Genomic DNA, 27,335 nt, shown 5'->3' with positions numbered 1-27,335 from the left:
ATGATTGAAAGCCATAAAGGCAACAATGTAGGAATGAGAGGGAGAGCGAGCACGCTGGCTGACGCACGGCTGTTGTTCGAGTCAGGGGAAAAGAAAAGGCCTATTGTGAAAGGCGAAAAAAAAGAAGAAGGAGAAAAAAAAAGGCTATTAGAGCTGTCAGTTTCCCTTGCAGGTTCGCATCACTCAGTATTCAGGCCCACAGGTCTCCCCAGAACCGCTTTATTGAACAGCAGATTTTCAAACAGAAAGAGAAAAGAAAAAGAAAGTGGGGTAGCCTAGCAACATTGAAACCCTCGTGCAACACTGCGGCGTCGCCACGGCGAATGCAGCACACCGGGTGCAGAGGGTCCCGGCGGCAGGCGTACAGTGGCCCCCCGGACAGCGGGTCATGCCTGTCACCGGGGGGGGAAAACAAACCCCAATTGGGTTTGTAGTGATACCAGTGTGTACGTAGGACTGTTTAGTCCGGCGGCTTCCATGGAGACGACATGAAAGACCGATCAGATACACACACGTACACGCAGAGCCTCTGCCTCATGTCACTGTCGGTATCGCTAACGGTCAGATTAAGCGGCAGCATCCTGTGGCGCTAACCTATACGGCATCAGCAAACATGCTTTTCCTCATAAAGGAGTTACTGTTGGAATTGAACTCGGGAGCCTGTGTAAAGGTTCAGGAGTGTGGCATGAGGCGTCTGGCAGCGCCTGCAGGAAGCAAACGGAGCAGTTGTCCTGAAAGATGAACGCCCCGAGGCGGCGACAGTCCTGCGAGACGCTCCACTCCAGTGATCCAGCCGAGCACATTCGTGAGCGCCCCAAATAGAAGAATATCTCCGCTCTGTAGCTGTGGTGATATGGAAATGGGTTCATTTGATCAATAATAGTGGATTTCTCGTGAGAGCTGTAAAAAAACCCCAGTGCCTTTTTTTTATTAAAAGTACTAAAAGGAGAAACTTCTGACAGAAAATGTATCACATTCCTTCTCCTTTAAGATTAATTACAGTTCACTCGCAGTTATCCTTAGTAGCAGTTCATGTATAAACAGTTGGAAAGTGGGTAATTATCACTATGGGTGGCCATTTTGTGGCATAGCAATCACAGGGGAACTGCAAGGTATTACAGACTATTATAGCTTCAGCAGGTTACAAGTGAGTGCAAATACCATCCACTGGAGATTAGAATCTGGAAGGGCAGCATCCATTAGTACATTGTTATCTTTTGATTCGGGAAGGTTATGTTAGATTCAGTATGGTTCTGTGTTTTCTTGCAGAAGGTGTTTTCATGAGCTATGGTATGTTAGCTAACAGAGTAAGTCAATGTTTGGGTAAGTAAATGTGTGCCTCAGTTTCGTTTAGAGAAGTTTCCTGAACTCAGACAACCTATATTCACATGTTGATATAAGCAAACCCATATGTAGCACGGTTCTGAGAGGAAGTATGACATGTCATAATGTAGGATTTTGAGACAGCTCTAATCCTTAAATATTTTATTTTTTTGTCAGGGTGTCTTTGTGGGTGTTTATTGAAAAAGAGTACCATCGTCGCCTTTGGAGCTATTGATGTTCTATAATCTGGCAATCCTTTGTACTAGATATCAGAGGGAGAGAGGCTGAGAATGTCAAGCTGGCAGCTATAGCAATGCCCTTCATTTGAAATATGTCTGTCAGTGCGTAAGTCTAAATGCGACTTATGAATCTCCACTATACATTACAGTTTCCCAAAGCTGTCATGTCCTTTGTAAAGGAATTAATTTCTTGTGGACAAGTCAGACTATCTGCATTCTCATTAAAAACATTTAAATCCCAAAGTAATACTTTTTGTATTTCTTATGTTTGTTTTTACTTTTAAACAAGTGAATGCAAAAACCTTTTATTTTATTTTGAAGGAGTTATGTGTCTCTCTACTGCAGTGGACACAATGCATTAATGTCTGGATATTTTATGTATGACATCATTTGGTTGATTCCCAGAAAGACTTTCAAGTCTGTGATTTTGTAAGGGCAAGGTCGTCTTGTTCATTATGAAATGCATACAGGTTTGTTTGGAAGACAGATTCATCAATATGTTTGTCTAGAAAGAGATTTGAGAAACAATATACACTTTTGGCGCATTCACGTCCACTCATGTGGACATATGGATTTTTAGTCACAGGAAACGATTTACTTGGAACAGATGATACACATTTGTATAAAAGTATTTATAACATCATATTTAGTTGACTGATATTTTCACCTGTCTAGTTCTTGACAATCAAAGTATTTAACAGTCATTCCTGAGGTACTTGTGAATTGAGGATGCAATATCTCAAATGAAAATTGAATTGTATGGTTTGAGGGTCCAGTTAGGGGAGAATGAGAGGTTAAATGGTTGAACATGGCTTAGAAATATATGTCCTCTGTAGTGGAAGCTATACATAAAAGGATTAAAACAAAGAATTAAAGAAGCTGCCCTAATTTCCTTTTTAACCAACCAAATGGATATGTGTCCCAGTCCCTGTTAGCAGAATGTTTAAAAAGCATTGCTGTACATTGCATTTGTTATTACTTAACTTATGTTTGATAATTTTGCAAAGAATGTCAATCACATCCTAAGTAGCGTAATCCGTTTTTTGAAAATATCTGATTTAAATATTCGTAATCAATAGGTTTAAGGTGGGTAAAGTGTATGAAGAGAATTACAATGTTTGAAGGTAAACATGGTAATATAGTAATGACTATGACCTTGCACTGTACACCAGACTTCTGTAGATTTAGATTTAACTTAATTAATTTCAGCTTGAAGTGATTGAAACATGTTTTATTATGCTCCCAGTCCATTATGTTTGGAAAGGAATGAACATTCTGAATGCAGATTTTGTCCTTTTAATATGTTTCGAATTTTTCTTTTTTTTTACATTCACTCGAGTCAGCCTTCAAAATAAAAGCCTGAACACACCACAAATAGTGCGCTAAGAAAAGCTGTCAGTGTTTGGTATGTGGCTTTTTGTAGCTTTGTTTTTGCATTGCCACCTTTGAATGGCCTCGCTTAACGATTCAACAACGTCCGCTTTCATGTGTTCATATCAAAGCCGATCCCTTCCCTTAATTGTTTTGATAGGCTTTTGAAAAGCATAGCTTTTTTTTTTTTTTTTTCTCCTGGTCTATTCCGAGTTGTAATGATTTAACCCACGGAGTAGCGACAGCTCCACTGGAACAAGTGCATAATTATACATTAAAGTGTTCTACTTAATGGGCTCGTTTTCAAGCTGCCAAGGGCGTTCACTGGAGTGCCATTAGAGAGAGGGGCTCTCTTACCTGCAGAGGAAACACTGCAAACTGATGCCCGGAAGCATGAGAGGGCATTACACAGCCGTCACAGACGAGCTACAGTACCAGTTATCCGACACCGACGCCTGGACTTAACTCGATGTTTGCACTTTGATGGAAGGCTGCTCTCGCTGGAGCCGTCGGAGGGTTTCTGTTGTCGAGCTTCACGCCGTTGTTGCCCCACTGCCACTTCCACCGCCGCCATTTTACATTTTTCGCACAGGCACCTTCTCCTGACCCCTGGTCACCTCTTTGTGGTGCCCCCTTTACCCAAACCACTCCAGCTTATCCACCAGTCAAAGCGCAAGGTAATAGCTCTTGTCTGTCTGAGAAGACAGTTGGAGTGGATGGGGGGGAGGAGGAGGAGGGGGGGGAGGAGGAGGAGGGGGGGGAGGCTGACAGTGTGAACCCCTAATGCCCTCTTGGCTGGGTAGCCATGGCAACGTGGAGCCCCCTCGTTAATGAGGCACAAGTGAGGCGTTAACGGAATACTGATTTAGATTTGACACCGCACCGACTCTTATCTGTTGGGAGGTGTTGATGAAATATGGCTCACAGATTTTCTTTTGTTCCTGCCTGTAAAAATACCATTGGTGTGTGCACAATGGATGTTTAACATAAGTTTGTTGCAGGTATAACTCCTTTGCCCTTTAAACTATAATTCGCTTGTCGAATACACTATATCAACTCCCGGCCAATAGCAATAAGCTGCAGGTAACACCTACAATAAGCTGTAAGTAACACCTACAATAAGCTGTTAGTAACACCTACAATAAGCTGTAGGTAACACCAGCACCGTACTTCAACATGTAGACATGTATGCGTCGCTGCATGTGCTTTGGCTTGTGTTGTGTTGTAATGTACAATCGTTGGCGCCGAGGAGCTTAAATACTGATGACTCAAGTCAGAGATTGATTCCAACCAGACCAGGGCTGTGACACACACACAGCGGAAAACAACGGAAAGGCAGATACCAAAATATACCCATCTCTGTGTTCCAGTCGCGGGGGGTGAGGAAACTCCTGATGGTGCACCCAGCATGTGCCCCCGCATGTTCCTGGGTCTGCATTATGAATTAGAGAGAGAGGGGGGGTGGGGGGGTGGGCGATGTGGTAGTGGTACTGTGATGACTCTTCCCAGGCTTGGCTCAGTGCTCACACCCCCTAATGGATGACCTTGCGTGAACGGTGGAGGTCGCCAGGCGCATCTGGGGCTTGAGCTATGGCTGCTACTGCCACCTCCTGAATGCATTTAGCATGTTGTACATATCTGTGGCGCTGCAAACCGCCCGCGCGTATCGGGATCAACCAACGGATTAGCAGTGACTGGACCGCCCACCTCTGACTGCTCGTTTGGCACAATCTCGGCTTGCAGAGATGATTATGGCTTTAAGATGATGGGGAGAGCAGTAACCTGCTGCCCCAGTACCCGTGTTAAAGCAGTGTGTTGGGGAAGCGTTGCTGTGAGGTGTTGATAGCGCTGGCTAATTTCAATTTTTCAATTGATGCTAATGGTGGTGATGCTAATAGGAACAGACTGTCCAATATCCCCACACAGGTATGTCATTAGTGCTCATGTACGTGGATACGATTGGGTGACCCGCGTAAAAGCGGAGAGCGCGTCGGCCCGGACGGAAATAGGAACCGTAGCTGTCGGAGCCTCCACTGGTGCATGATGACAACCGAAAAGTGTAATGATGTCACTGGAGAGACTCGCGTTAGCGTTCAGTCGCTCTGCCCTGTGGAAGTGACATTTTTGTCCTCGGGCTGAAGGGGAAAGAGTCACAGAAGGCAAAACAAATCGGGATCCTTGTACTTAAATACGATATTCCAGGGGCTAACTCCTTGGTGGACGTCGTGAATAGTAATTCATCTGAAAGCAAGCCTCTCATCTGAAACTCCTACTTAAGGTACTCCAAGGAGGCTGTACACTTCACTGAGGTTGCAGTACAAATACACACCAAGAGCAGATAACAGCCGTGCTACTCGTCATGTCAGCATACAGTTTGTCTAAAAGAAATGGGCTGACATTTTCCAACCACGTTATTCGAAACGGCACAACAGAATGATGATGATGATTTCATCGGGCGGTCTGTTTGTCGTGTTCTCGCGACCAACTAGTCCTGTCGTGCACACTGTGTCCTCCTGAATACAACATAAGTACAAAACGTGCTCTCACACTCACTAACTGTTCACAAACGTGTGCATCCACCACCTATGTGTGTGTGCTTGTGAACAAGACACTGTACAGTAGAGAGTAAGCTAGTTCCCTAAGACAATATTTGTGTGATAAGTGAACACACACACACACACACAGACACACACACACACACAGACACACACACACACACACTACAGTAGATTGGTTTCAAAGACACCTGAGGCAAATGAGCACATCTATATTCCTTCCACTTGAGAAGACCGCTGTGCAACCAAAGGAGGCCCCACTTCCTCCCTCTATGCCACCAGTGGTTGCCTTCATTCTAGTTTTTCCAACTCAAGTCCTACTGTACGTTCCATTTCCTCTTCCTCTGCTACTTGAGTCCCCTTCTCCCCCCCCGGTATCTGAGGGGTGCGTAAAGAACCGAGTGGAGTTGTCGGAATGATAATTGCTTCTGACAGGTTGACGCGCGGCTGTATCAGGGGGGCTAACTGGCGCTCAGCACCGGGCTAGATTAGCCCGGATCTTCCGGATTTATCGCTGGAGGCACACGGATTAGCGGCGCGATGAAGTTCAACTGAATCGCTGGCGACCACATATTTTAAAATATAAGAGGAGCTTATATCAGCTCAAGTCATTATCATGAGGAGTGAAAGCTAATCAGCTTTTTTGCGAAAGCTAATTATTCTTAATAAGGATTAGCTTTAAACATCAATTAAACAATTGTGGGTATTCCAAGACCACTTTGTGCCAATATTCATTAAAAGTATTTGTCTCTTCATATATTTTGGTACATGATTGACAGCTGGTTTAGTCCAAAAATATAAATGTATTGGATCCATTTGGGATACAAATGCATTCCAATTGTTCTGGCAGACTGTAGCAGGATACTATCTGCACAGATCCTTGTGAACTCGGAAGCTATGGCTGTCGTGAAACAACAGTTGGCCTTCTGAAAATGTTGGTCACATGACCATGCTGGCACCTCGCTAGTGTCTTCAAGCACTGTGGATTCAATCTAAACCAGAAACACAAACGCAAAAACATCGGGTTTCCTGCAGTCTTGTGTCTCTGTTTCTCTCCTCCACGCCTCCACCGGAGGATGTTGTGTCTTCTTTGCTCAGTCATTGTAAAGAAGTCCAGAGTGAACCACAGTCTGGAGCAGTCAGAGGCGTGGGATGCGAGTGGTTCTCCAAGTCAGGAGGACAGTGCTCCTTGAGCAAGCTAACGCCTCAGTCCTACAGAACAGCAAAAGAACCTCCATTAGGCTCAATATCCCACCATCTCCATGCTCCTTATTTGACAGAAGGTGCATTTTACAACATTACAATGGAGCAGACCACTATGGACCAAAAGCCTGCATCTGGAAACAAGATTACAAGGGTTTCACAGCCCCGCAAAAAAGAACCCATGTTCAATATCTCTGCCCATTCATCATCAGACTGAAGTCTGCAGTCCTGATCTCTAGTCTCCATGTGGACGGAAATGGGTTTTAGAAATGTAGGAGTCCAATTTTCTCTCCCCCTCCGTCCACAAATCTATTTACATACTCGGCTATAATTAAATAAGGCCTACCCCCCCACATCCCTGCAGAGGTATAAGGATGTGTTTGGGAAATTAGCTGAACTCTATTGCCTGTATTATATATATATATATATATATATATATATATATATATATATATATATATATATATATATATATATATATGTATATATGTATGTATATATGTATATATATACAAACATACACTATACTCATTCTATAAACATACACATGTAGTGCATATATATATTTAAATAGTGTGTATCACCCACACACAGATACAAATATATATATATATATATATATATATATATATATATATATATATACTGTATTTACACACATAAAATTATTTTTTTGTTTTTTTATTATTAATTTTTATATATTTTCCTTGGTGGAGACATGGTAGGGTTTGTTGTGGAGTGAACTGAATGCTAATGCGTTAGCGGCGCACCTTCCCTGGTGTTTAGCGAGGCGGGCTAATGTGGCTCCCTGCTGGGCCCTGGGGAGCGGAAGCTAAGGATCATCCAGCCATGTTGCGGCGCCGGTAGAACCCATACAGGAGAGCCTGGCGCTTTTAAGACAGCGAGCCACTCTGCGAGGCGACACTGTACGCAAACGCACTACTTGTGTGTGTGTGTGTGTGTGTTTGTGTGTGTGTACCCCTTCAGATGTTCAGAACGCCTGCCTGAGTTTTATTGGTTATAGAGTATGCTTTTTGGGGGGGGGGGGGGGGGGGGGGATTGAAGGTGAGGGGGTTTATCTCTTAAGATGATAGTGTGTTATATGTCAAGAGGTCGTAGTGTAACTTTGGAATGTTTGTTTTTAAGGGTTTTTTAAATGTCACCGTGGATGTTTGCGAAATTAAAGCCATAATCTAGCATTCTCCCCATATCCATGGGGTGATATAGATCATAATAAGTGACTGCATGCCAGTCCCCCTACTGGAAGTATGATTGGCTGTGACTTTGGGTAAATGCTAGAGGGCTGTATATATATAACGACTATAGAAAATGGTCTGCCGATACGAGTCTGTGACAAGCTATCATTACCAGACTGTTCTGTCAATAGCAGTTCCATCTTGTGACTCCTGCGAGGCCAAATGACTAGGAGTCTATAGGGCACGTCTCCGTGATAACTGGGGCCCTAATTGACAGGGCCTTCGCTTGCCTCCTGGGGCGCGGGTGGGACTGATAGGGCGAGAATGGAGGTCTGGCGGGGGACGCGACCGAGGCTGAGAAGGGGTGGAGGATTGCGGGGTTGGGGGCTATCACACATACACACACTCACACGCAGGCGGACAGCCGTTTCTCACACACACTCTCTCTTTCTCTCACTTACACACACACACACACACACACTCAAACACACACACACAAAAAGGGAGCGCATTAGGGATCAGTGGTCAAACCGATGGAGAGAGTCGGGCGCTGTCACTTTCCCCCCTCTGCACCACGCGTCCCCGGGCCTTGACAGCAATCCATTTGAGGGCCTCCTGGCACTAACCGAGTGCTAAAACCTAATCAAACAGGGTGGAAGGAAGAAGGGAAGAGGTACAGAGCGCCGATCCCCTTCCACTTGTGTGAGCAATTCACCTTTGAGTGACCCGTTCAGACGTCCTGAATAAGCCGTGCGCGGAGCGCGGACGAATGCAGACTCAGGGAAGCGCCACTCCGAGACCCCCGAGCGAGGGGCCTCGCTCGAGGCTCCGCGGTCTTGAAAGGCTGAAGAATTAAAAGTCAACGAAAAAGGAGACGGGTCGAACGACAGCGAATGCTTTTTTTTTTTTTATAGGGCCGCTCGCTTTCTGTCCTTTTGTGAGATTATGCTTTGGTTGAAAGCCTGCTCCTTTTTTGTGTCCTTATTTCGAGCATAGGAGTTATTTTTTTCTATTTATGGCTGGTGTGTTTCAATAAAAACTGCATAGATCGACACCAGGCAACTGTTTTAGTCATGATGCTACGTTACATAAATAGATTAGGAAAGTCAAGCATTGTCTTTTGATTAGCACGCAAAAAGTGACACACACACAAAATGTCATTACAGTTTTGCTCCATTTTTTTATATATTTTTTGGGGGGGAGAATTATGTAACTAACCTGACACACATATCCATAGCCGTATTTAAATAGGAAAAACCTGACCACACTGTCCAAAAAAACATGAAAGGCTGGAGATACATCTTTACATGGTACACACACTTAGATTTCAAAGATCCAGTCTAAAGGAAGGAGAATGGGCCCCTGGGATCACACAAGACACACCCACGGATCAGGCTGGGGCCCTGCATGCAAGGTCCTCCTCTTGCAGTCATGCTTCCTTTCTGTCAACACTTTTCACCACAAAAATGAACTATTTCCTTAACCACGCAACGGCACCTTCCAGAATGTAATGGCAACACTTTCGGGGCACGAGACGAACATTTTGACACCTTTATGTCTACGTTGTGCAAAAACTGAGGGACGGGTTTGGGTAGGAATAGTAATAAATAATAATAAATATTATTAGTGTGCCCTGTAAGTACACTATAACAAAAAAAGTGGCTTTATTTGCAAGGCAGAGGTAGATTACTGTATAGACTACTGGCACACTGTCCACTTTTGCCTCCTAATTCCTCTCCAGAGCTTTGGTGAGAATATAATTAGCTAGCGAGTGCTGGGCACACAAGGCCTCATTTGGGATTGGGTTCAGTAGTATTGTGCACTTCTCCTCTCCCTCCTCTGCGCCGAATGGCACAGAGAATTAACTCTGACGAACGGTAATTAATATTTCCCCTCTGCTGTATGAGGAGAGAGAGAGAAAGAGGGAGAGAGAGAGAGAAAGAGGGAGAGAGAGAGAGAAAGAGGGAGAGAGAGGGGTTGCCAGCACCAGGCACTCAGAGGGCATTGCCAACCTGGCCTCGTCAGTGTATTGTTCTTTGCAGGGGGAAACCATATTCCAATTAATAAACCTGGTGTTTGGCGATAGCAATGTTTCCCTCTATGCCCAACAGAACAGTGTTTATTTGGACATTGGGAATTGATTTGGAATAGGTGCACTAATGAATAGAACCTGTTTGGTTCCTCAGGTAAAGCATGGCGGTGTTGATAACAAGGATTGTGTTGTTGTCGGGGTTTTTTTTTTTAGCTCTTTTCTGTCATTGGTTGTGTTCCAGGAAGTGGGGGACGTGGGCGGGGTCGCCAGAGAACCAGTACTGCCAGATGAGGTATGAAAGCGGCGAGCTCTGTTGGCAAGGGCCCACAAGGAACACTATGGTAAGCACACAAACACACACACACACAAGATGGGTGGATGGATGGACAGATGGACTGACGGACAGATAGATGGGTAAATAGACTGGCAGGCTGACAAAGGGATAGATACGAAGACAGATTTGGGTTGGCAGAGGGGTGGATAGATGGATGGACAAACAGGCAGGCAGGCACACACACACACGATCCAAACCTACAGTGGTTGAGTCAGAACCCTATTGTATTCCTCATCATTTCCAGTAAACACAAGGCACAAGTCTAAATATTGACACACACATGTGAACAGACCAACAGGATTTTGCAAAGTCTCCAACAGTGAAACAGACTCCCTGTTCCCTCACAGCCTTTCTACTGTCAGTCTACAATGACTGGTAGGATGGTAATACACTCCAGTCCTTTGATACTCCCACTTATAAACTTCTCCTCAACATCCACCTCTCTCTCTCTTTCTCTCCCTCCCTCACTCCCTGTCTTTCTCTCTCTTTCAGTCCAACAGACCTTTTTGTCTATTATGTCACAGTTACTGGTTCCGTTTTCCTGCGCGTCAAATTTGTTCAATAAAATATGTAGCACGCCTTTTTTTTTTGAGGGGGGGGGGGGGGGGGCGGAATCATGCCCCCTTCTTCAAATGGATTGAATAAACGCAATCTGCAAATGTATGTACTCATACCATCCAGGGACTCTTTGAAAAGCCTAAATTGAATTCCTTTGATACGGTTCCCCCCTCCTCCTCCACCCCCCCCCCCCCCCCCCCTCCCCCCTCCCTTTTTTTTTCCTCCTTCTTCTTCTTTTGCCGTGTACGGGCTTGCACAAATGAAGTCTGGGCCGGGACTCGTCCCTCATTAGATCTGAAACGGTGAACCTCGTCTCTGCTCTTCCTCCGCGCTGACGAGAGGCTCCTTTACCTCTTAGCGGCTGAATGGCAACGCAGAGCGTGCGCCCTTCTGCATTGTTTCAACGCAGGGTATTAAACTAATTCAAAGGCTGAGGGGGACCGCGGCCGGCATTGTAAAGACGCTCAGACAGTGGGAGGGGGAGTCCGACTTGCTGTTCCTAATGAGCTGCCGCGAAAGGCGCCGTCGCGGGCCCATTGTGTGTGAAGACGTGGGTTTTGATCTCTGGCTTCAGTTCTCCTCCGCGGCCCGCCGCGCCGCTCCGTCCGGGCGCTTGCCGGATTTCTCAGGGCTAGCGAAGGAAGGTTTCAACAGATTGGCTCTCGTCGCGCGAGTGTGATGCGTCCAGCTGGGTGTGTTGGTCTGATGGCTGAGCAGTGAGGGAGTCGGGCTTGTAATCAGAAGGTTGCCGGATCGATTCCCCGCCGTGCCACATGACGTTGTGTCCTTGGGCAAGGCACTTCACCCTACTTGCCTCGGGGGGAATGTCCCTGTATTTACTGTAAGTCGCTCTGGATAAGAGCGTCTGCTAAATGACTAAATGTGTGTGCTGTATGAGGCCGGCTTATCACTACTGTTAGGACCAGCTAGATATTATGACTCGACTATCATGACTAGACTATCATGACTGGTCCACAATATCAAAGGAAACGTTATCCTACCACTGGACCTCACTACTGTACTCTACCCTTATATACTAAACTACCCTACCACTGTACTCTAGGCCAGTATGCTACGCTACCCTACCCCAGTACACTATAGTACCTTACCACAGTACACTACCCATGAACAATACACAACTTCACAACAGTAAATTACCCCAGTATGCTACACTACCCTACCATAGTACATTATCCCAGTATACTACACTACCTTACCCCAGTACCCTAGCCGAGTCTACCCATGTACACTATACTACCCTACCACAATACACTACCCCAGTATTCTACACGATCCTACACCAGTATACTATACTACCCTACCACAATACACTACCCCAGTATTCTACACGATCCTACACCAGTATACTATACTACCCTACCACAATACACTACCCCAGTATTCTACACGATCCTACACCAGTATACTATACTACCCTACCACAATACACTACCCCAGTATTCTACACGATCCTACACCAGTATACTATACTACCCTACCACAATACACTACCCCAGTATTCTACACGATCCTACACCAGTATACTATACTACCCTACCACAATACACTACCCCAGTATTCTACACGATCCTACACCAGTATACTATACTACCCTACCACAATACACTACCCCAGTATTCTACACGATCCTACACCAGTATACTATACTACCCTACCACAATACACTACCCCAGTATTCTACACGATCCTACACCAGTATACTATACTACCCTACCACAATACACTACCCCAGTATTCTACACGATCCTACACCAGTATACTATACTACCCTACCACAATACACTACCCCAGTATACTACTGTTGAAGCCGTATCTAGAATTTTTGCACACTATTAGAAATATGTGTGTCGTGGAGATGCCATTTGGTTTGATGTATTTGTTGTGTACACAAACACCTACCCTACCCTACACCAGTAGCCCACCACACTCCCTGCACACTATTTTAAGTCAACTTTCGTGAAATCACTGGTGCTACCTACCTGCCCGAAAGTTGAACACAATAAGCTCTTTCAGGTCTGTCTTTCTCTCCCTCACCTTCTCTCTCTCTGCCAGGTCTCTCTCTCTTTATTCACCAGAGGGATTGTCTGAGCAGAGAGAGACTGAGATAAGAGGGGTTGCTATGGAAACCCCCCTAGAAGTCAAATAACTTTTCCTTTTTTTTTTTTGCCTTTCGCCCCTTCTTCTTCTTGAAGAGGGCACGAAAAAGTTGGCCATTAAAGGGCCCAACGGAGGTAATGATATCCTGGCACATCCAACACCACAGTCCCACAGTAGGCTGTGGAGGAGCAGGTCTGTAGCTGCCCTGTGTCACTCACACCTAGACCTGTTGGATATGGAACAACAATGGGGCGACCCTCTCTCTCTCTCTGTGTGTGTGTGTCTCTCTCTCTGTGTCTCTCTCTGTGTGTCTCTTTCTCTCTCTCTGTCTGTCTCTCTCAGTGTGCTGCAATTTAATTCAGAGAGAGACCGTAACACCCTGTGTACCACAAATAACTAGGAACTAGGTGCTTCGGCATAATTCTGTCGTTTGTAGCAAGCGCCTCTCTCTCATTGCTTTCACCTCAGCGGAAGGCGCCCAGTGCATGTTCCCAGACGCAGCATGGGGCAGCCGTGCTGGCTGCACAAAGGCAGGGAAATGAAGTATCGGGTCCTTGACATGGGACAATATTCCAGCCTCGCTTTCCGAGAGAGAGAAACGACAGAGCTCTCGACCCGGGCTAACAACAACATCTCCTCTGCTCCGTCTCCCTGCTACCACTTCGCTCCCCCCCCCCTCCCACTCTCCTGCTTTTCTAGGTCACGCTGACATGCGGGACGGAGACAGCCTTGCGATCGGTGAGGGAGCCCAGCAAATGCCAGTACGTCATGGACCTTCAGACTCCAGCGGCCTGTCATCCAGCTCTGAGGCCGCGCGGCGTACACAGCGAACTGTGACCCCCCCCCTCCTCCGCCGGAACCCGGAGGAGGCAGGGCCAGCGTGTCCCTGAGCAACCTCCGCAGACGATGACGTGCGCGGGGAAACTTGGTTACCCTTGTCCCAAGTGTCTAAGTACCGCACAGCAATAAACGACCCTTTGCAAAGCTTGGTCCCATGTTCTGTTACATTCATTGTGGCGTTTCAACTCACTTGTAATGTCCTCTTCTCAACCTCTGATTGGATGTTGTTTTGCTTTGTTGTGTGTTGTACTCATGTGGGTGCCGTTGAATGTTTGTGGAATGTACCCAGATGGCCTTGGGATCGTTTTGTTTCTGACTGAATTGGTTGTCCCTGAAAATGTCTTTATTTGTTTCCTTAGTTCTCCTAAAACCACAACATTTCTGTTATTAGGTTTTATATTGATGAGAATACCGCTCGGGTACTTTATGCAAGTGTAAAGGTTTCTCCAACGTGTTCAATTATCGGTAATAACTTGTTTTTGAGGCAAGTCAAATATGACTGCGACATTTCCATTGAATTTGAGACAGAAAATATATATATATATATATTTTAGATTATATCAATCAATGATGAGAATAGTCCCTGTTGTTTTTGAGCATAAGAAACTGCTTGTATTTGACTGAAAATCTCAAATAAACTATTTTAGATAATATAATTGTACTTTACCGTTATTCAGAACATTTATCTCAATTCAAGTGACTGGGTCCAAAAGAGATGGAAGGTGGTGCAAGGTTAACCCAACAGGGCTTTTAAAGTCCTCCATAACTTTGAGACCGTGTATCTTATAACAACAGCATAAATGACTAAAACCACAAATCTTAGCATCTCTCAATTCATACCTGCAACGTCTGATGTGAAGTAGCAGAGTTGCAGTATTGTTGACACATTCCTCCTGTCTGCATACAGTTGTGTGTCCTCGAGGCTGAGTCAGTGAGGCAAGTCAACTGCCAGGTATGCACCTGACTGCCTGATTGATTCCTACCCCCAGTGGGGAATCTGGGCTGATGTTTGCCTGCTAGCAGTGTGATGGCTTCCGGCCATGCACTCTAGCCTAGAGATGGCTGTTTCTCCATTTAGCTGGCTTCAGCTCCCATCCAGTAGCTCTTCATGTGATGGCATGGATAGATTTTTTTCTTTTTTTTCTTGCACACCATCGACTCCAGCAACACCAGCCAGGGTTCTGGGTAACAGTGGTCATTTTTGAGGGCTGGCTATCAATGGAATGATTTGTTCCAATGAGGCAATGTGTGAATGTGGATTTGGCAAACGATGCAGGCAGCCAGCGTCTATGTGAGTTGTTAGTCAATCCTGCTGTTTACACTTGACTTATCGAGTCGCGTGCAACACTTGGTTTAGCAGGTACTGTTCTTACATCACAGCCCATCCACCTGGTCTACAGATGGGGGCTATCAGGATCCGTTTAAACAGGCATGAGGACAACCTCACTGGTATATTTATTCACAACTGAATTGGCTTGAAGCTACAGTAAGAATGGTGTATATAGCCTATCTTTAGGGGAGGGAGGGGCACATTGTCATTGTACATAGAACTCCTCTTGTAATGTGGGGGTAATATAAATAGTGTAACAGATGCCTGATTTAATGTGGACATTAAAACCTCTTTGCTGCCACTTAACTTGGGCGAACAGCTGGAAATTCTGCCACTCACACGGAGGAAAAAAAAACAACTAGTCAAGAGCAAAGCTACTTTACATATTGCAGATGGCGAGTAGACATATAGGCATCTAGGGAGAGCTTCATTCTGAGATGTTTTTATATACCGGTTTGTGATGTCAAACTGGGGAGAGGGGCGGGGGCGAGGCAGGGACACATGGTGTTGCCCCGTTGACAACAAAGACCCCATGCTGTTTCATCATTACTGAGGGGATAGGCCGACCTGCTTTGCCCACACATCGCTGGGCCTCCTCCTCCGCATTGCAAAATACTACGCTGGCAGCCGCCGACCATTTCAAATGGCTTTCAGTTCCCACACTGCGTTTTGAACGGCCCGTTCATTGATGTATGCGTTAGGATCGGAAGAAGGGGGGTGGCTTACGCAGGGTGAGTTGTGGGTTGGGTTCGGCGGGGAAACCGAGCTCACGCACAAACACCTCCAGTCAGCACATTTGCACATGAAGGGGAATGGATGTGGAAGTCTTTCTACACTGGGTGCGTGGGAGTGTTTGTGTGTTGACTTCAAATTGCTAAAAGGGCCCGGAGGCTTTACATTGCATTAAATCCCAGACTCAGCTCGTCTGAAACTAGTTTAGGATCCCTGAGTGGAAACACAGTCGGCCAGGTGTTTGCTTGCTTGCCTATCTGCTTGCTTACCTGCCTGCCAGCCTGCCTTGTGGTCTAGCTACCAACCCACCTCCCCTCATGGCTTGCTGCCTACCTGTCTGCCTACTTCACTCCCTGCCTACATACCTACCTACAGTAGGTAGGTAGTACTGCCTGCATAGCTGCAAGGCTACCTGCTTACCTACCTACTTATCTACCTACTTAACTACCTACCTACCTAACTCCCTACATACCTAATTTATTGTCTACCCAATCAACCAGTTACTTTTCTGCCTGTCTGTCTGGCTGGCTGCTGGCCTGGAAGCCTGGCTGCTTGTCTGCCTGCGTACGCCCACTGTACCTCAACACTACCCTCTCCTTGGAGATTGTTTTCTCTGCCTTGTATTTTTTGAAAAAGGCCAGTTAGACCCCCAGGGTGTAAGGGAGCGGCAAAAAGAGAGAGAGAGAGAGAGAAGGCTTGTTTTTTGTGGGAGGGGAGTCGGCGTGCGACAGTGACATCAATCTCCCTGGCGCCTCAGCCCGCGGTGCCCGGAGTCACGATGCCCAGGAGAACGTTGAAAAGTCAACGCTAGCCCCGCAGTCTCTCGAACCCGCTCTTTTCAAGGAGTTTCCGTGACGCCGACTCACCCGCACCAAACTCTTTGGTTGGCCGTCTTTGGCCAACGCCACACGCGAGTGCCAGGGCGCTCGTACGTGCGACCGCTCGTTGTTTCGTGGTCGATGTTCCAAACGAGGCCCCTCAGGAAGGACTGTGCAGCCCCATGTTGACGAAGATGATCTGAAGGGCGCCGCGTTGGCCGTGTCTTTCCCACTTGCTGACTAACTGAGCCGCTGGCTCGCTGGCTCCGCGGTTGCTTCCCGGCTTTTTAATTGGCATCAGGTGAGACAGTGCAGAGCACGGCGGAGCCATGCCAACACAGGAGCATCTGGCTCTCTCTCTGTCATAGTCTGCCTTAGCGGCTACGAGGGGCCGGTAGGTGAGGGCGGCGGGGGGGGGAATAGAGATATAGATATACGCAAAGGTGCAGAGAGGTGGAAGGATAGAGAGAGACAGAGAAAGAGAGATGCAGCCAAACAAGAAAATCCGATTGACAGGCGAGCAGGGAAGGCCAGAGGGAGGAGACAGGCAGACAGACACACAACAAGGTCAACAAGAACAATTAAATTAAGTGGAGGAGGTCAGAGGACGGAGGTAGAGCACTGGACTAGTCTAGGAGGAAGACAGAGGAAGAGGGGGGGGGAAGATGGAGAGACCGAAAATGGGGGGAGGGGGGGAGATGTCCATTGTGGTGGTGGGGGCGACCTCGCCTTTCCAGCCCTCAGACTGTGGAATAGCATCCCCCCTCCGACAGATCGGACCCCTCTTAAGTCCCGCTTCAAAAACGTACTTTTATACACCAGCGTTTGAACTGGCTTTTGCCTAGGCCCCTTTGTTGTTACCTTTGGGCCAAAAGCTGTCGGCCTACGGGCTCATGTTGGCTTTTCCTGCATTGGTGACTTTTGGTCTCGTCTGAGTGGCACTTTGTTCAGTGTGGGTTGTTTGGTACTGTGCTTTGAGAACGTGCCGCTGTGGAATGTTGTCTGGATATGCACACTGAAGTGTTTGCGTGTCTATTTCCACGCCACATCTGTCCGTCGGGCTGTCCAGCGAGCCGCTCTTCATGAACCCTCCCCCCATCTGTCGTCGTTCGATCTTTTCAGCCGTCGACGCAGGCGCACAGAGCCCCGCCCCCTGCGGGATGTCGTATCCATTTCCACTTGACTCAATGACAAGAGACACTCGTGCTAAAGTGAAGCACACACTCGCGCGCACGTTACAGCTCCGCAACCCCAGCCTGCACTTCCCCCGCCCCGCCACAGCACATAGATTAACATGTGGACCACCCATCAATCGTTAGGGGTGTCCTTGCCCAGTTGACGTGTGTGCGTGGGGTGGGTTGTAGTCTTGAGAATGACAATTTCAGGACTTGAGGAGGTTTGGGCGGGAGGGGTGGGTTCATTCGGGGGGCTGTGGGCTTCTGGCCGTGCCCAATGTAAATAATGTCGGGGACACTTGTTTGGGAGGCAACATGACAACACGGTTCAAACAGTCCCCCATCGCCCCTTCTGGAGTCAGCGTCCGACTGGTTTAAATGGTCCCCCCCCCCTCCCAGTTCCCATTAAGATGATAGATGACTGGAGATGCAGAGAGGCTTTAAGAGATGCTTAATCTTTCACAGAGAGGAAGAAAAGAAGTGCAAGTACGCCCAATACAGATCCAACCAGCCACGGAGAGAGACCGAAACAAACCCGAAACGAAGAAAGAGGCAAAAGAGAACGGGGAGGGGAAAGAGGAGAGGTATTTTGGGGGCGGGGCGCCGGGGGGGGGGGGAGGGGGGTGGAAGGATGCAAACGACATTAGAAGATCCACAAGAATGTAGAGTCCGAGAGGAGGCCGTTTGCAGGGAAGGGTAAGGGGAGAGAGCGAGGAAGGCCAAGAGAGAGAGGGAGAGCACGAGGCTTCTGGAAGGAGAGAAAGTAATCGGGGCTAAAGAGAGGATGGGGGCATATGCAGAGGGAGAGAGGAGGGGGAGAAAGGAGGGATGGGAGGGAGAGTGAGCAGGGGATTCTGGAGGGCTATATTGAGCCCAGTCTCTCCACAGGAGCTTGGCTAATGAGCTCAGAGTTTGTAAGTAATTATTGGTTATCAACCTGATAATAGTCATTGCTCCATTTTACATCGCAGTTTCCACATACTTATACAATTATGGAGAATAATTACTGTGGTAGATCCTCGTGTCTCTGTTGCGGCGTTTACATTTCCGCCATGCTATGGCTTAGTCATTATTTTCCCATTACATAATGTATGTCAGGAAAGGTATGCTAAAACAATCTCCTTACAGTAAACACCCACCCCACACCTTCGCAATACAAGAAGCAAACACCAAGGCTATGCAAAATGCATACAGTAGGGTCGTATCAAGCCAGCCTTGTTGTACGACCCTTGACCCCTTGCAGCCGTTTCTATTTGCCGTGGATGTGATCCACCGGGTAAATATCGAGAGAGCCCTCGCTGCAAAGCAAACATCACAAATGTGTTTGTGAGCTTTGAAGAGGACGAAAGGGGGGGGGGGGGGGGCGTGAAGATGAGAGGGAGAGAAAGAAATCGTAAAATAAAGAGGGTAAGAGGAGAGAGAGAGAGGGGAGGGAAGGGGTAGAGGAGGCGAGAGATGGGGGGTAGGGCAAGGCTGTCGGTGTGGAGGGAAGTCATCCATTTTAAAGGGCTGTGCAGAGGACCGGCTGTTCTTTCATTACCAGGTGAGACACAGGGATGAGATCTGAGGAGACTGCACTCTGAAGCATTACCCATGGACACCGCACACACACGCACATACAGGTGCAAAGACACACACGCGCGCGCGCGCGCGAATGCATGGCTGTGCAAGCACACCCACAAATCCCAGGCACACCGTCACAGCTCTGTACCCTGCTCACCATTCGGGGAGCAAACCTTTCTAAATGACTCCAAACTGCCTTGGCAGTACTTACTGTACGTTCTTCGCCACCAAGTCAACAAGACAACCCGTTTGTCTAAATGCACAGTGCAACACACAGCATGGCAGGAAGTCCATCCTGGAACAAAGGCAGTGCGGCTGGGCATCGCCTGCTTTATTAAAACAGAGCAACAATCCGGTACACCTGAGAACCACTTGGTATGTCCTCTGCTATGTCTCATCTGGATCAGAGCTGTCGAGTGCAGAATCAAAGTCCACCAGATGAATATTTCATCACAGGCGAACCTGCCATTCGTCGCACTCACAATGCATATACTCGCATGCACACCGGCCTCTCCAGTCTTGTTACCCTCCAGCCCTGGAATTCGAACAAAAATAAATAAACACCTCGCTGACGAGAGGAGGAGCTGTGTGTGTGTGTGTGTGTGTGTGTGTGTGTGTGTGACAGGATTCCTTACACATATTTTTCATTTTGTCAATGGGTCGCATGTCTTAATAATGAGGTATCCATGTTGTTGTCACCTTTGACTTGTTGCGATGGCTGGATATTGTGGAGCTTTACATGCTAAGAAGTCATGATCCACCATTTTCACAACAACGGGCTGTGGTAATTTCTTGCAGATTAAAATGTAAAAGACACATCCTCTCTGGTGAATTGCATGTGGGCGCACAACACGCGCACACACACACACACAAACTGACAGGAGATTTCATCACGAAATGTCATCATTTGAGCTTGACTCAACCTTTCCAGAAGGAAAAGCAGATAGAGAATCCATGACAACCACATTGATACACTCTTGTGACATAACCACACAATAACAGGAACTTTACATGCACAAAGAGGTTAAAAAGTCAATGGATTCGGTCGTAGTTTGCCCACTACAGTATTAAAGGGAAAATGAAACTTTGCATTATTTTTAGAAGGAAATTATGTCTCTGCATCTCTGTAATTATAAAGCAATTCAGAGCTGACTGATAGGATTCCAGTCAGCTTTTTTTCTCCCTCCCAGTCTTATCTTTCTCCCCCACAACTGCACAGGCCCGTACATGCATTTTAATATGGTAATTATTGAGTGAATTCTAAACACTATCCAAAAGAAGACTCCGGCATTTAAATGGATTCAGCCAGCGTTTTTTCTTCTTCTCTGCATTAGCACAACTCGTACTTTTTTTTTAAAAGGGAGATTTATATAGCGTGTATTTATAGAACTATCTCTTTTGTGTGTGTAGGCAGGCGAGGCTATTATTCCTCTCTGCTCCTTGGTGTTGATTTGTACAAAGATACATTTGCTCAAAATGTTTGCATTGGAGTGCTGAGTGAGAAACCATGTTATCATCGTTTAGGCAATGGGTACATGTTGGACACAGGAAGAAACGTCGGCTGCATTCGTGACATTTCGGACGATAACCTTTCCTGAACTGTATAGCAAGTCCATACATTACAATAAAGCATTCTCCTGAAAAGCAGTGTCTGCAGAATGTTATTGCTCAGTGTGTTTTCGCCCGCTTTCCCAAGGCGAGAATGTGCAAAGCTCAGTTATTTGACACCCTCAGTCTCCAAAGCCATTTTTCACTCGATAAAATAAATGCATACATATGGAGAGAGGCTCTTCCCAGTGGATCACCTTGTCTCCAGGCATGTTTTTACTCGTTTGACAGAGATCAACAGAGTTTTTCCCAATGAGCCAAAGTTAAAGGGAAGCAACAGCTCTGTGCCATGGGTGAAAATACAGCAGCTTGTGGTTTGCCAAATGCATGACATTGGAGGGAAAGCAAAGTTATTGTGGGCTTGTTTTTGTATTCGTAGGAAATCTAGAAAGGCTTGAGGATTCATTTGTTTGAAGTTACAGTTAGTGCCATTGGTGACAGTCAGAGAGAACTTGGATTTATTGCATATTTCTCTCTGAACAGTTAAAATGCATTTGCAAAGCAAAACCTAGATGGGGAAAAAAGATGAAAAAACCTAGATGAAAGGTAATTGACTATTGGATGCTCAAATGCCTTTCGAAATGTTTTGCATTGGGGAAGTTCAGACTGTAATTTATTCTATAGGAATATAAAATGGACATTGCATGTGAGTTGTATTCGATAAGCAGCAAAATGGGAATTGAATGGGCTGGGGGGGAGACGATTTGGATAAAGCAAGAGATCCATATGTCAAATCAGATTACTCGGTTCACACACACTATTGAAATTGGTTAGTCCGTTCTGTTTCGGAGTTGTATTACATTGGAGACTCTCCATCATCCTGGCTGCTCCAGTAGCAGTAGCCTACGTCTTCTGCAGCTGACAGGTTTCTCATCTCGCTGGTCTCTCTTTCTCTGACTGTCTAACAGTCTCTCTCTTTCCTTCACGTAGGGTTTGCAGCATTGCCTCTGGGGCCGGGTGATGTTGTATTAATTAACTCGCCTCGCTGCACTCTCATCAAGCTGCCGGTAAATGGCCACGCTCCAAGTTTCCCTCCCGGAGCGCGCCAAGATGGCAGCATCCGTAAACAACTCAGAATTTACGGTACCGCAGTCATAGCTGAGGCGGCGGCTTCGCCATTCACCGAGGGCAAGGCTTCAGCATGCTATTTTATCTAAAAGGCCGGTTCTGCAGTGCGCCGTGTTTAATTTGTAAATGCATTTCCACTACAGTCAGACTGCCATCGCAGTCATTTTTATTCTCTCCCCTGTACGACGTGTGTGATTTGCAATTGCATTCAGGAACAAAGTGCAATATTCTTTATGCGCGCCAATTACGCCTATTGCTCCAAGGCAGCGCCGTCGTAAACAACTTTGCATACCTTTTGTTATTGCACCCGTGATTAAAAAAACTCAGAATGACTATCTTTGTCAATATTAGAAGGATGTTGACAAGTGGCCTTGCAAACGCTTTCCCTCAGAGAAAGATAGGAGTCTGTAATGAGGTAAATACTACACTGTTTCTCCTCACGAAGACGTCAAAAGAATTTGAGCTGGGCTGCTGAGGCAACTCGAGGTGGGTAAATAATGCCGTTCCCTGGGGAACTGCAGGCACCAGTTTAACTTTGATTAGATGCTATAAATTACAGTCAGATTGGAGATTTTAATAAAGTGTGTTGTCAGCAAAAGCAAACTAATTAATACCCTGGAACAAATGACTCCTTTTTTTTTTTTTTTGTCTTAGTCCCGTGAGAGCAGTTTACCCCAATGGAGGTAATCATTTCTGATTGTTCAATGAAGCTTTGACAGGGAACGCTAACCAGGCCTTGTTTCTCATTTCTGCAAGTGCAGAGACAAGCGCTAAAGAAATAAACAAAATCAAGAATTGGAACTAGCAGTAGGCTATCTGGATTATGTTCTTCTAAGTAACAAACATGAGGAATACAACTGTTGGGCTTCAACACGCTGCACTCAACAGGGCATTCGCCATAAAAGTAGTATCAATTTGCTTTCACTTACAGAGAATATGATTGCACATCTAATGGCTATTGCGCTTTAGACTTTGGAACCACACTAATAGTTGACGTAATCTAAACAGTTCCAGCTAGGTGAAGCACTGTAGCAGACACCACTCACACACAGTCTAGACAACATATCACAAATGTACTTTTTGCCAAGAGAATAAGTATCACAGTAGTCAATCATCAGAATTACTTTTTGCACTACACCATCAAAACATCTGTAGTTCTGTAGTCTGCAGACAAAGTCAAAGTACCATCTTTAAACGGGTGCTACACATTCTGTTATATTGGTGGACACAGCACTGGCTCCTACTAGGAGCCAGTGAGAGTAAACAGCCTCACTAAGGCCCACCGAGCTGAGCCTCCAATCTAACATCATTATTTTCCAACCGAATATTTTGAGCAGATCTCATCTTGGCTCACTGCAGAGCAAATGAGAGGAGAGGATCGTTCCCACTGTGGCTTGGTCATCCCTAAATCAGGACTTATTAGAGATGAAAGCATGGGAGCCAAGACAACCTAACAGCCATCAGCTATTTTCTCCCCTTACCCATCCAGCGTGGACACCGGTGGATGTGCTCAGAAGTGTGTGTGTGCATACAGTCTCCAATACACACATCTGCACGCGTGCGCACACACACACACATGCTGTGTATAGGGGTCAGATGGCTGAGCGATTAGGGAATTGGGCTGGTAATCAGAAGGTTTCCGGTTCGATTCCCGGCCTTGCCAAATGACGTTGTGTCCTTGGGCAAGACACGTCACCCTACTTGCCTCAGGGGGAATGTCCCTGTACTTAGTGTAAGCCGCTCTGGATAAGAGTGTCGGCTAAATGTAAATGTAATGTGTTTCTCCAACACCAGGGCCTCTACACTCCAGTGAATGCTTGGCTTCTCAAAGGCACACATCGACACACACACAGTGAGGCCCCCAGCGTCTGCAATCCATAAAGACTGTCCGGCGTGTGCAGCGAAGGAACAGGGACACACACAAGTCCGTCTCTCTCTCTCCTCTTTTCTTATTCTCTCTCCATCTCCTCGCCGTGTCCTGCCTCCTTGCCTCGGGGCCTCAATTCGGTTTCACGGGGGCGCCGGCGAGCTGCTGTGTGCCCGACAGGAGCTATGGCATGGGCGTTTGGTGGGGAGGCGGGCAGGGCAGGTAGTCACGGGGACCTGCATCGCGTGGCTCTTTTCCGTGGTGGGGGCTGAGAGACGGGGTTCTTTATCAGCGCCACACAGGGCCACCGGGCGCACAATGGGCCCGCGCCAACACGCCGAGCCGGGATACTGACATTCTATTATACAGCTGCAGCGGGGATTGTTCCACTGCGTGCCGCAGAGAGAGAGAGAGAGAGAGAGAGAAAGAAACCTGGAGAGTGTCGGCTGGTGCAGTGCGTGTTCCACAATGCGGGAAACCTCAGCGACGAGGCATGGGAGTGAATGGGAGGGAAAGAATGAAGCTGACACCCGGCATAGCGGAGAGGTCACCAGAGCGGTCGCTTTCAATGTTGCTCCCATCATTGGTTGTGCAGAGCACACAGGCCGCTGCAAAATGGGCGCTGCAAGCTCTCTGCTTTGCTGGCAAACAATCGGAGAGGCAGAAAAACTCGACAGCACGTAATGATTTGCGCAGGGAAGTCTGCCACTTCATCCGTTAGCAACGAGTGCCTTCCTCTGCCATCACTATCTCTTGGGAGGTTTCGCATTTAAATGTAGAGTCAAATGCCAGTGACATGCGCTTGGTGAGACGTATTCATAAATCCAGTTTCCAGTCCCAAAAATGGAGGATGGAGACTGGAAACAGACGACAGAAAAAGTTTGAACCTCTGACAGGGGACCTTTCCTCACGACAGGTGACTTTGCCCAGTGAACGGTCGCGACCGTTGACTTTTCCTTCCTTGCCACAGAGAACTAAACCACAGGGGGAGAACTTGCCGATGGCGATCGCTGGAAGAACTTGTTCCAGAGACAGGGCCTGAAAGCTCCTCTAATCATCACCCCCCGAAAGTCATTGGGTTTGATTTCCGGAAGCAACAGCAAGAGGCATGGATTTCTCCTTTTTGTTTGAACAGACGCAGTTTGGCGAGCAAAGAGAATGTGTCTGTGTGTCACACAGACAGAGGCGAGAGAGAGGAGATGGCCTTGTTTTCTTGATTTGGGGTGGTGGTGGGGGCGGGGGAAGCGATTTTGCCCACGCACTGCGAAATGGGAAATGACACGCTTTCCCCAAACGAGGCGCCTCGTCGTCCTGATATGGATTAGTTAAGGCTGTTATTCTAATCTGCACTCCCTTGTCTTCACAGCCTCATTTACTCTACGGAGGTGCCAAGGCCTCATAGGGAGAGTTACATGGGTCTGGCTGTTTGTTAGCATTCCAGATGAAACATGCATGTTTCCCTCTTTGAAGGTGACGACTGATCTGACAGCTCTTCGGTGATCTGACATGAGTGGGATGCCAGAGTCCCGTCCGTCCCCCCCCTCGCAAATTTGGCTTTCACCGTTCAGATCCTGTCAGAGGCGATGAGAGCTGACTGCTGCCTACTACGACGGACAGGGAAGAGTGGAGAAACTGGGAACGAGACTGTGGACTGTGGTGAACACATACTTCCGTGAAGAGGTTGGATATCAATGGGTGGAAATGAAATCCCACTCAAATGACATTTCGAGTCAGCCATCTTAATGAGAAAGATGGGGGGGGGGGGGGTGCGTCACATAATATAACGCCAAGCGATAACGTTTCTCAATGGAATATACGCTACCTGATTCATAAAGTTTACTAAGATTCTTGTCAAAAGTATCTATGTAGTCAAAAGAGCAACCTTCCTCTCCTACATGCTGTGGTCTCGACAGCACGGTTCTGCGATGGGGGGCGTGGGGTGGCAGTGTTTGTGACTCGCACGTTTGCTCATTCAGATCAGTGTACTGTTGACAAGGACTCAACTCGTTGGCCACTTATCCTTTTAAATAGCGCCGCGTGAAATGTTGGAATCAGTGTTTCTGTAATGACTTTGGGGAGAAAAAAAGGACATTCCAGAAGGTGCTTCATGAGATGTACCGCGTAGAAGAGGGCCCTCCTGGATTTCTCTCTGGAGTAGCTGTGCCACTTTGCCCACAGGGGGGGAAAAGGACCCCTCTCCAACCACTTACAACCTTTTCATTTAATACGTTCAAGAGTATTTCACCGGCGGATAAAAGACATCGCTCAACAGAGGGCCAAATATTCAATGAACGGGTTGTTCAGTGGACGGAGAGAATCGGATCAACGCTACTGAGAATCAATGTGAAGGGGGGGGGGGGGGGGGGGACTGAAAAATCTCCACACCCCTCCGTGCCTTCCCAGTACTTCGGCCCACACGCCACAAGACCCAGTTCATGGAGAAAAGCTGCTTCATTCACAGTTAAAGTACCGCTCCCACGCCCCGCAGCTTTGAGCTCGGATTTTAGCAATGAGAACACTGTCCTCGCGTCTGAAACTTTGCTACCCCATCACTGCACTTGAAGTACCCATCCTGCTGGTCTACCTAGTCATGACTCAGTGACTCATCTCTTTTCATGTCTTTAAAGCCACGTTATCCATGTTCTTCCATGACACCCATTCTGGGGTTGAACGAGGCCTTTGCTTGTGCTCCTCCCCAACAACCCAACCTCACACCCGCAACCGCCAATCAAAATGTCAACTTTGTGGTTGCTGTACAACTGGGTACGATCACATTCTCACTGATACATTGACACTTATAAATGTTTAATGCCACAAGTGCTCACAGGGAGAATCTTATCCTGGCAAGAATCTGACGAACAAGCCGGAGAATGAGAACGATAGGGCGGGAGAGGAAACAGAATGACACGAGGAAACTCGCTAAGCTACAGTAGGATAGGATGAATAATAGATAGAAAGAAAAAGAAAAAGTTTACCTCAAGTACCTACGCCAGTAGGGAGTCTTGTTTGGGTGGTGGTGTTTGTGTATGCATGAGCTAGCCAATGGGCTGTGTAAACATGCAAATTGGTTTGCTTGGATGTTTTGAAAGGAATGTAACATTGTCATGTAACAATGTTCTCATGTAATACATTGTTGGCTATGAATGTCAAAATGTAACCAGTATATCCCATTTTCTTGTATTTTGAATATGAATGACTAGAATTGTATACAGGAGAACGGGGCTGATAAGGACTAAGAGAGTCCTTGTGGATTGGTCATTCCCCCCAGTTGAGTGTTTTATTGACAGGAAGATATGTGCCTGCTATAAATGTGTGTAATAGAAAATCTGCCATGCCATAAATCAAACTGACAGACAACCCGCATGCAAATGTGTTTGCTGGTGTCTGCTGACATCAGCAGCGCCG

At 46.9% G+C, this 27,335-nt stretch overlaps 1 protein-coding gene across 2 annotated transcripts in view; it reads left to right on the top strand.

The window, feature by feature from the left end:
* LOC146222206 (glucosidase 2 subunit beta-like) overlaps window positions 1-14,386 on the top strand; it is a 112,688-nt gene extending 98,302 nt beyond the window's left edge. For both annotated transcript variants that reach the window (XM_084692180.1, XM_084692179.1), the window contains 2 exons: window positions 10,161-10,260; window positions 13,629-14,386. In XM_084692180.1, the coding sequence (XP_084548306.1) occupies window positions 10,161-10,260; window positions 13,629-13,766 (238 nt within the window). In that variant the 3' untranslated portion in view covers window positions 13,767-14,386. The remainder of the gene's footprint in view (window positions 1-10,160; window positions 10,261-13,628) is intronic.
* The last annotated feature ends 12,949 nt before the right edge of the window (window positions 14,387-27,335 follow it).

Source organism: Hypomesus nipponensis, chromosome 25 (genome assembly GCF_054491055.1).
Source record: "Hypomesus nipponensis isolate SF chromosome 25, ASM5449105v1, whole genome shotgun sequence".
NCBI lineage: Eukaryota > Metazoa > Chordata > Actinopteri > Osmeriformes > Osmeridae > Hypomesus > Hypomesus nipponensis.
Note: the sequence above shows the minus strand (reverse complement) of the source record. Positions and strands in the feature narration are given on the sequence as shown.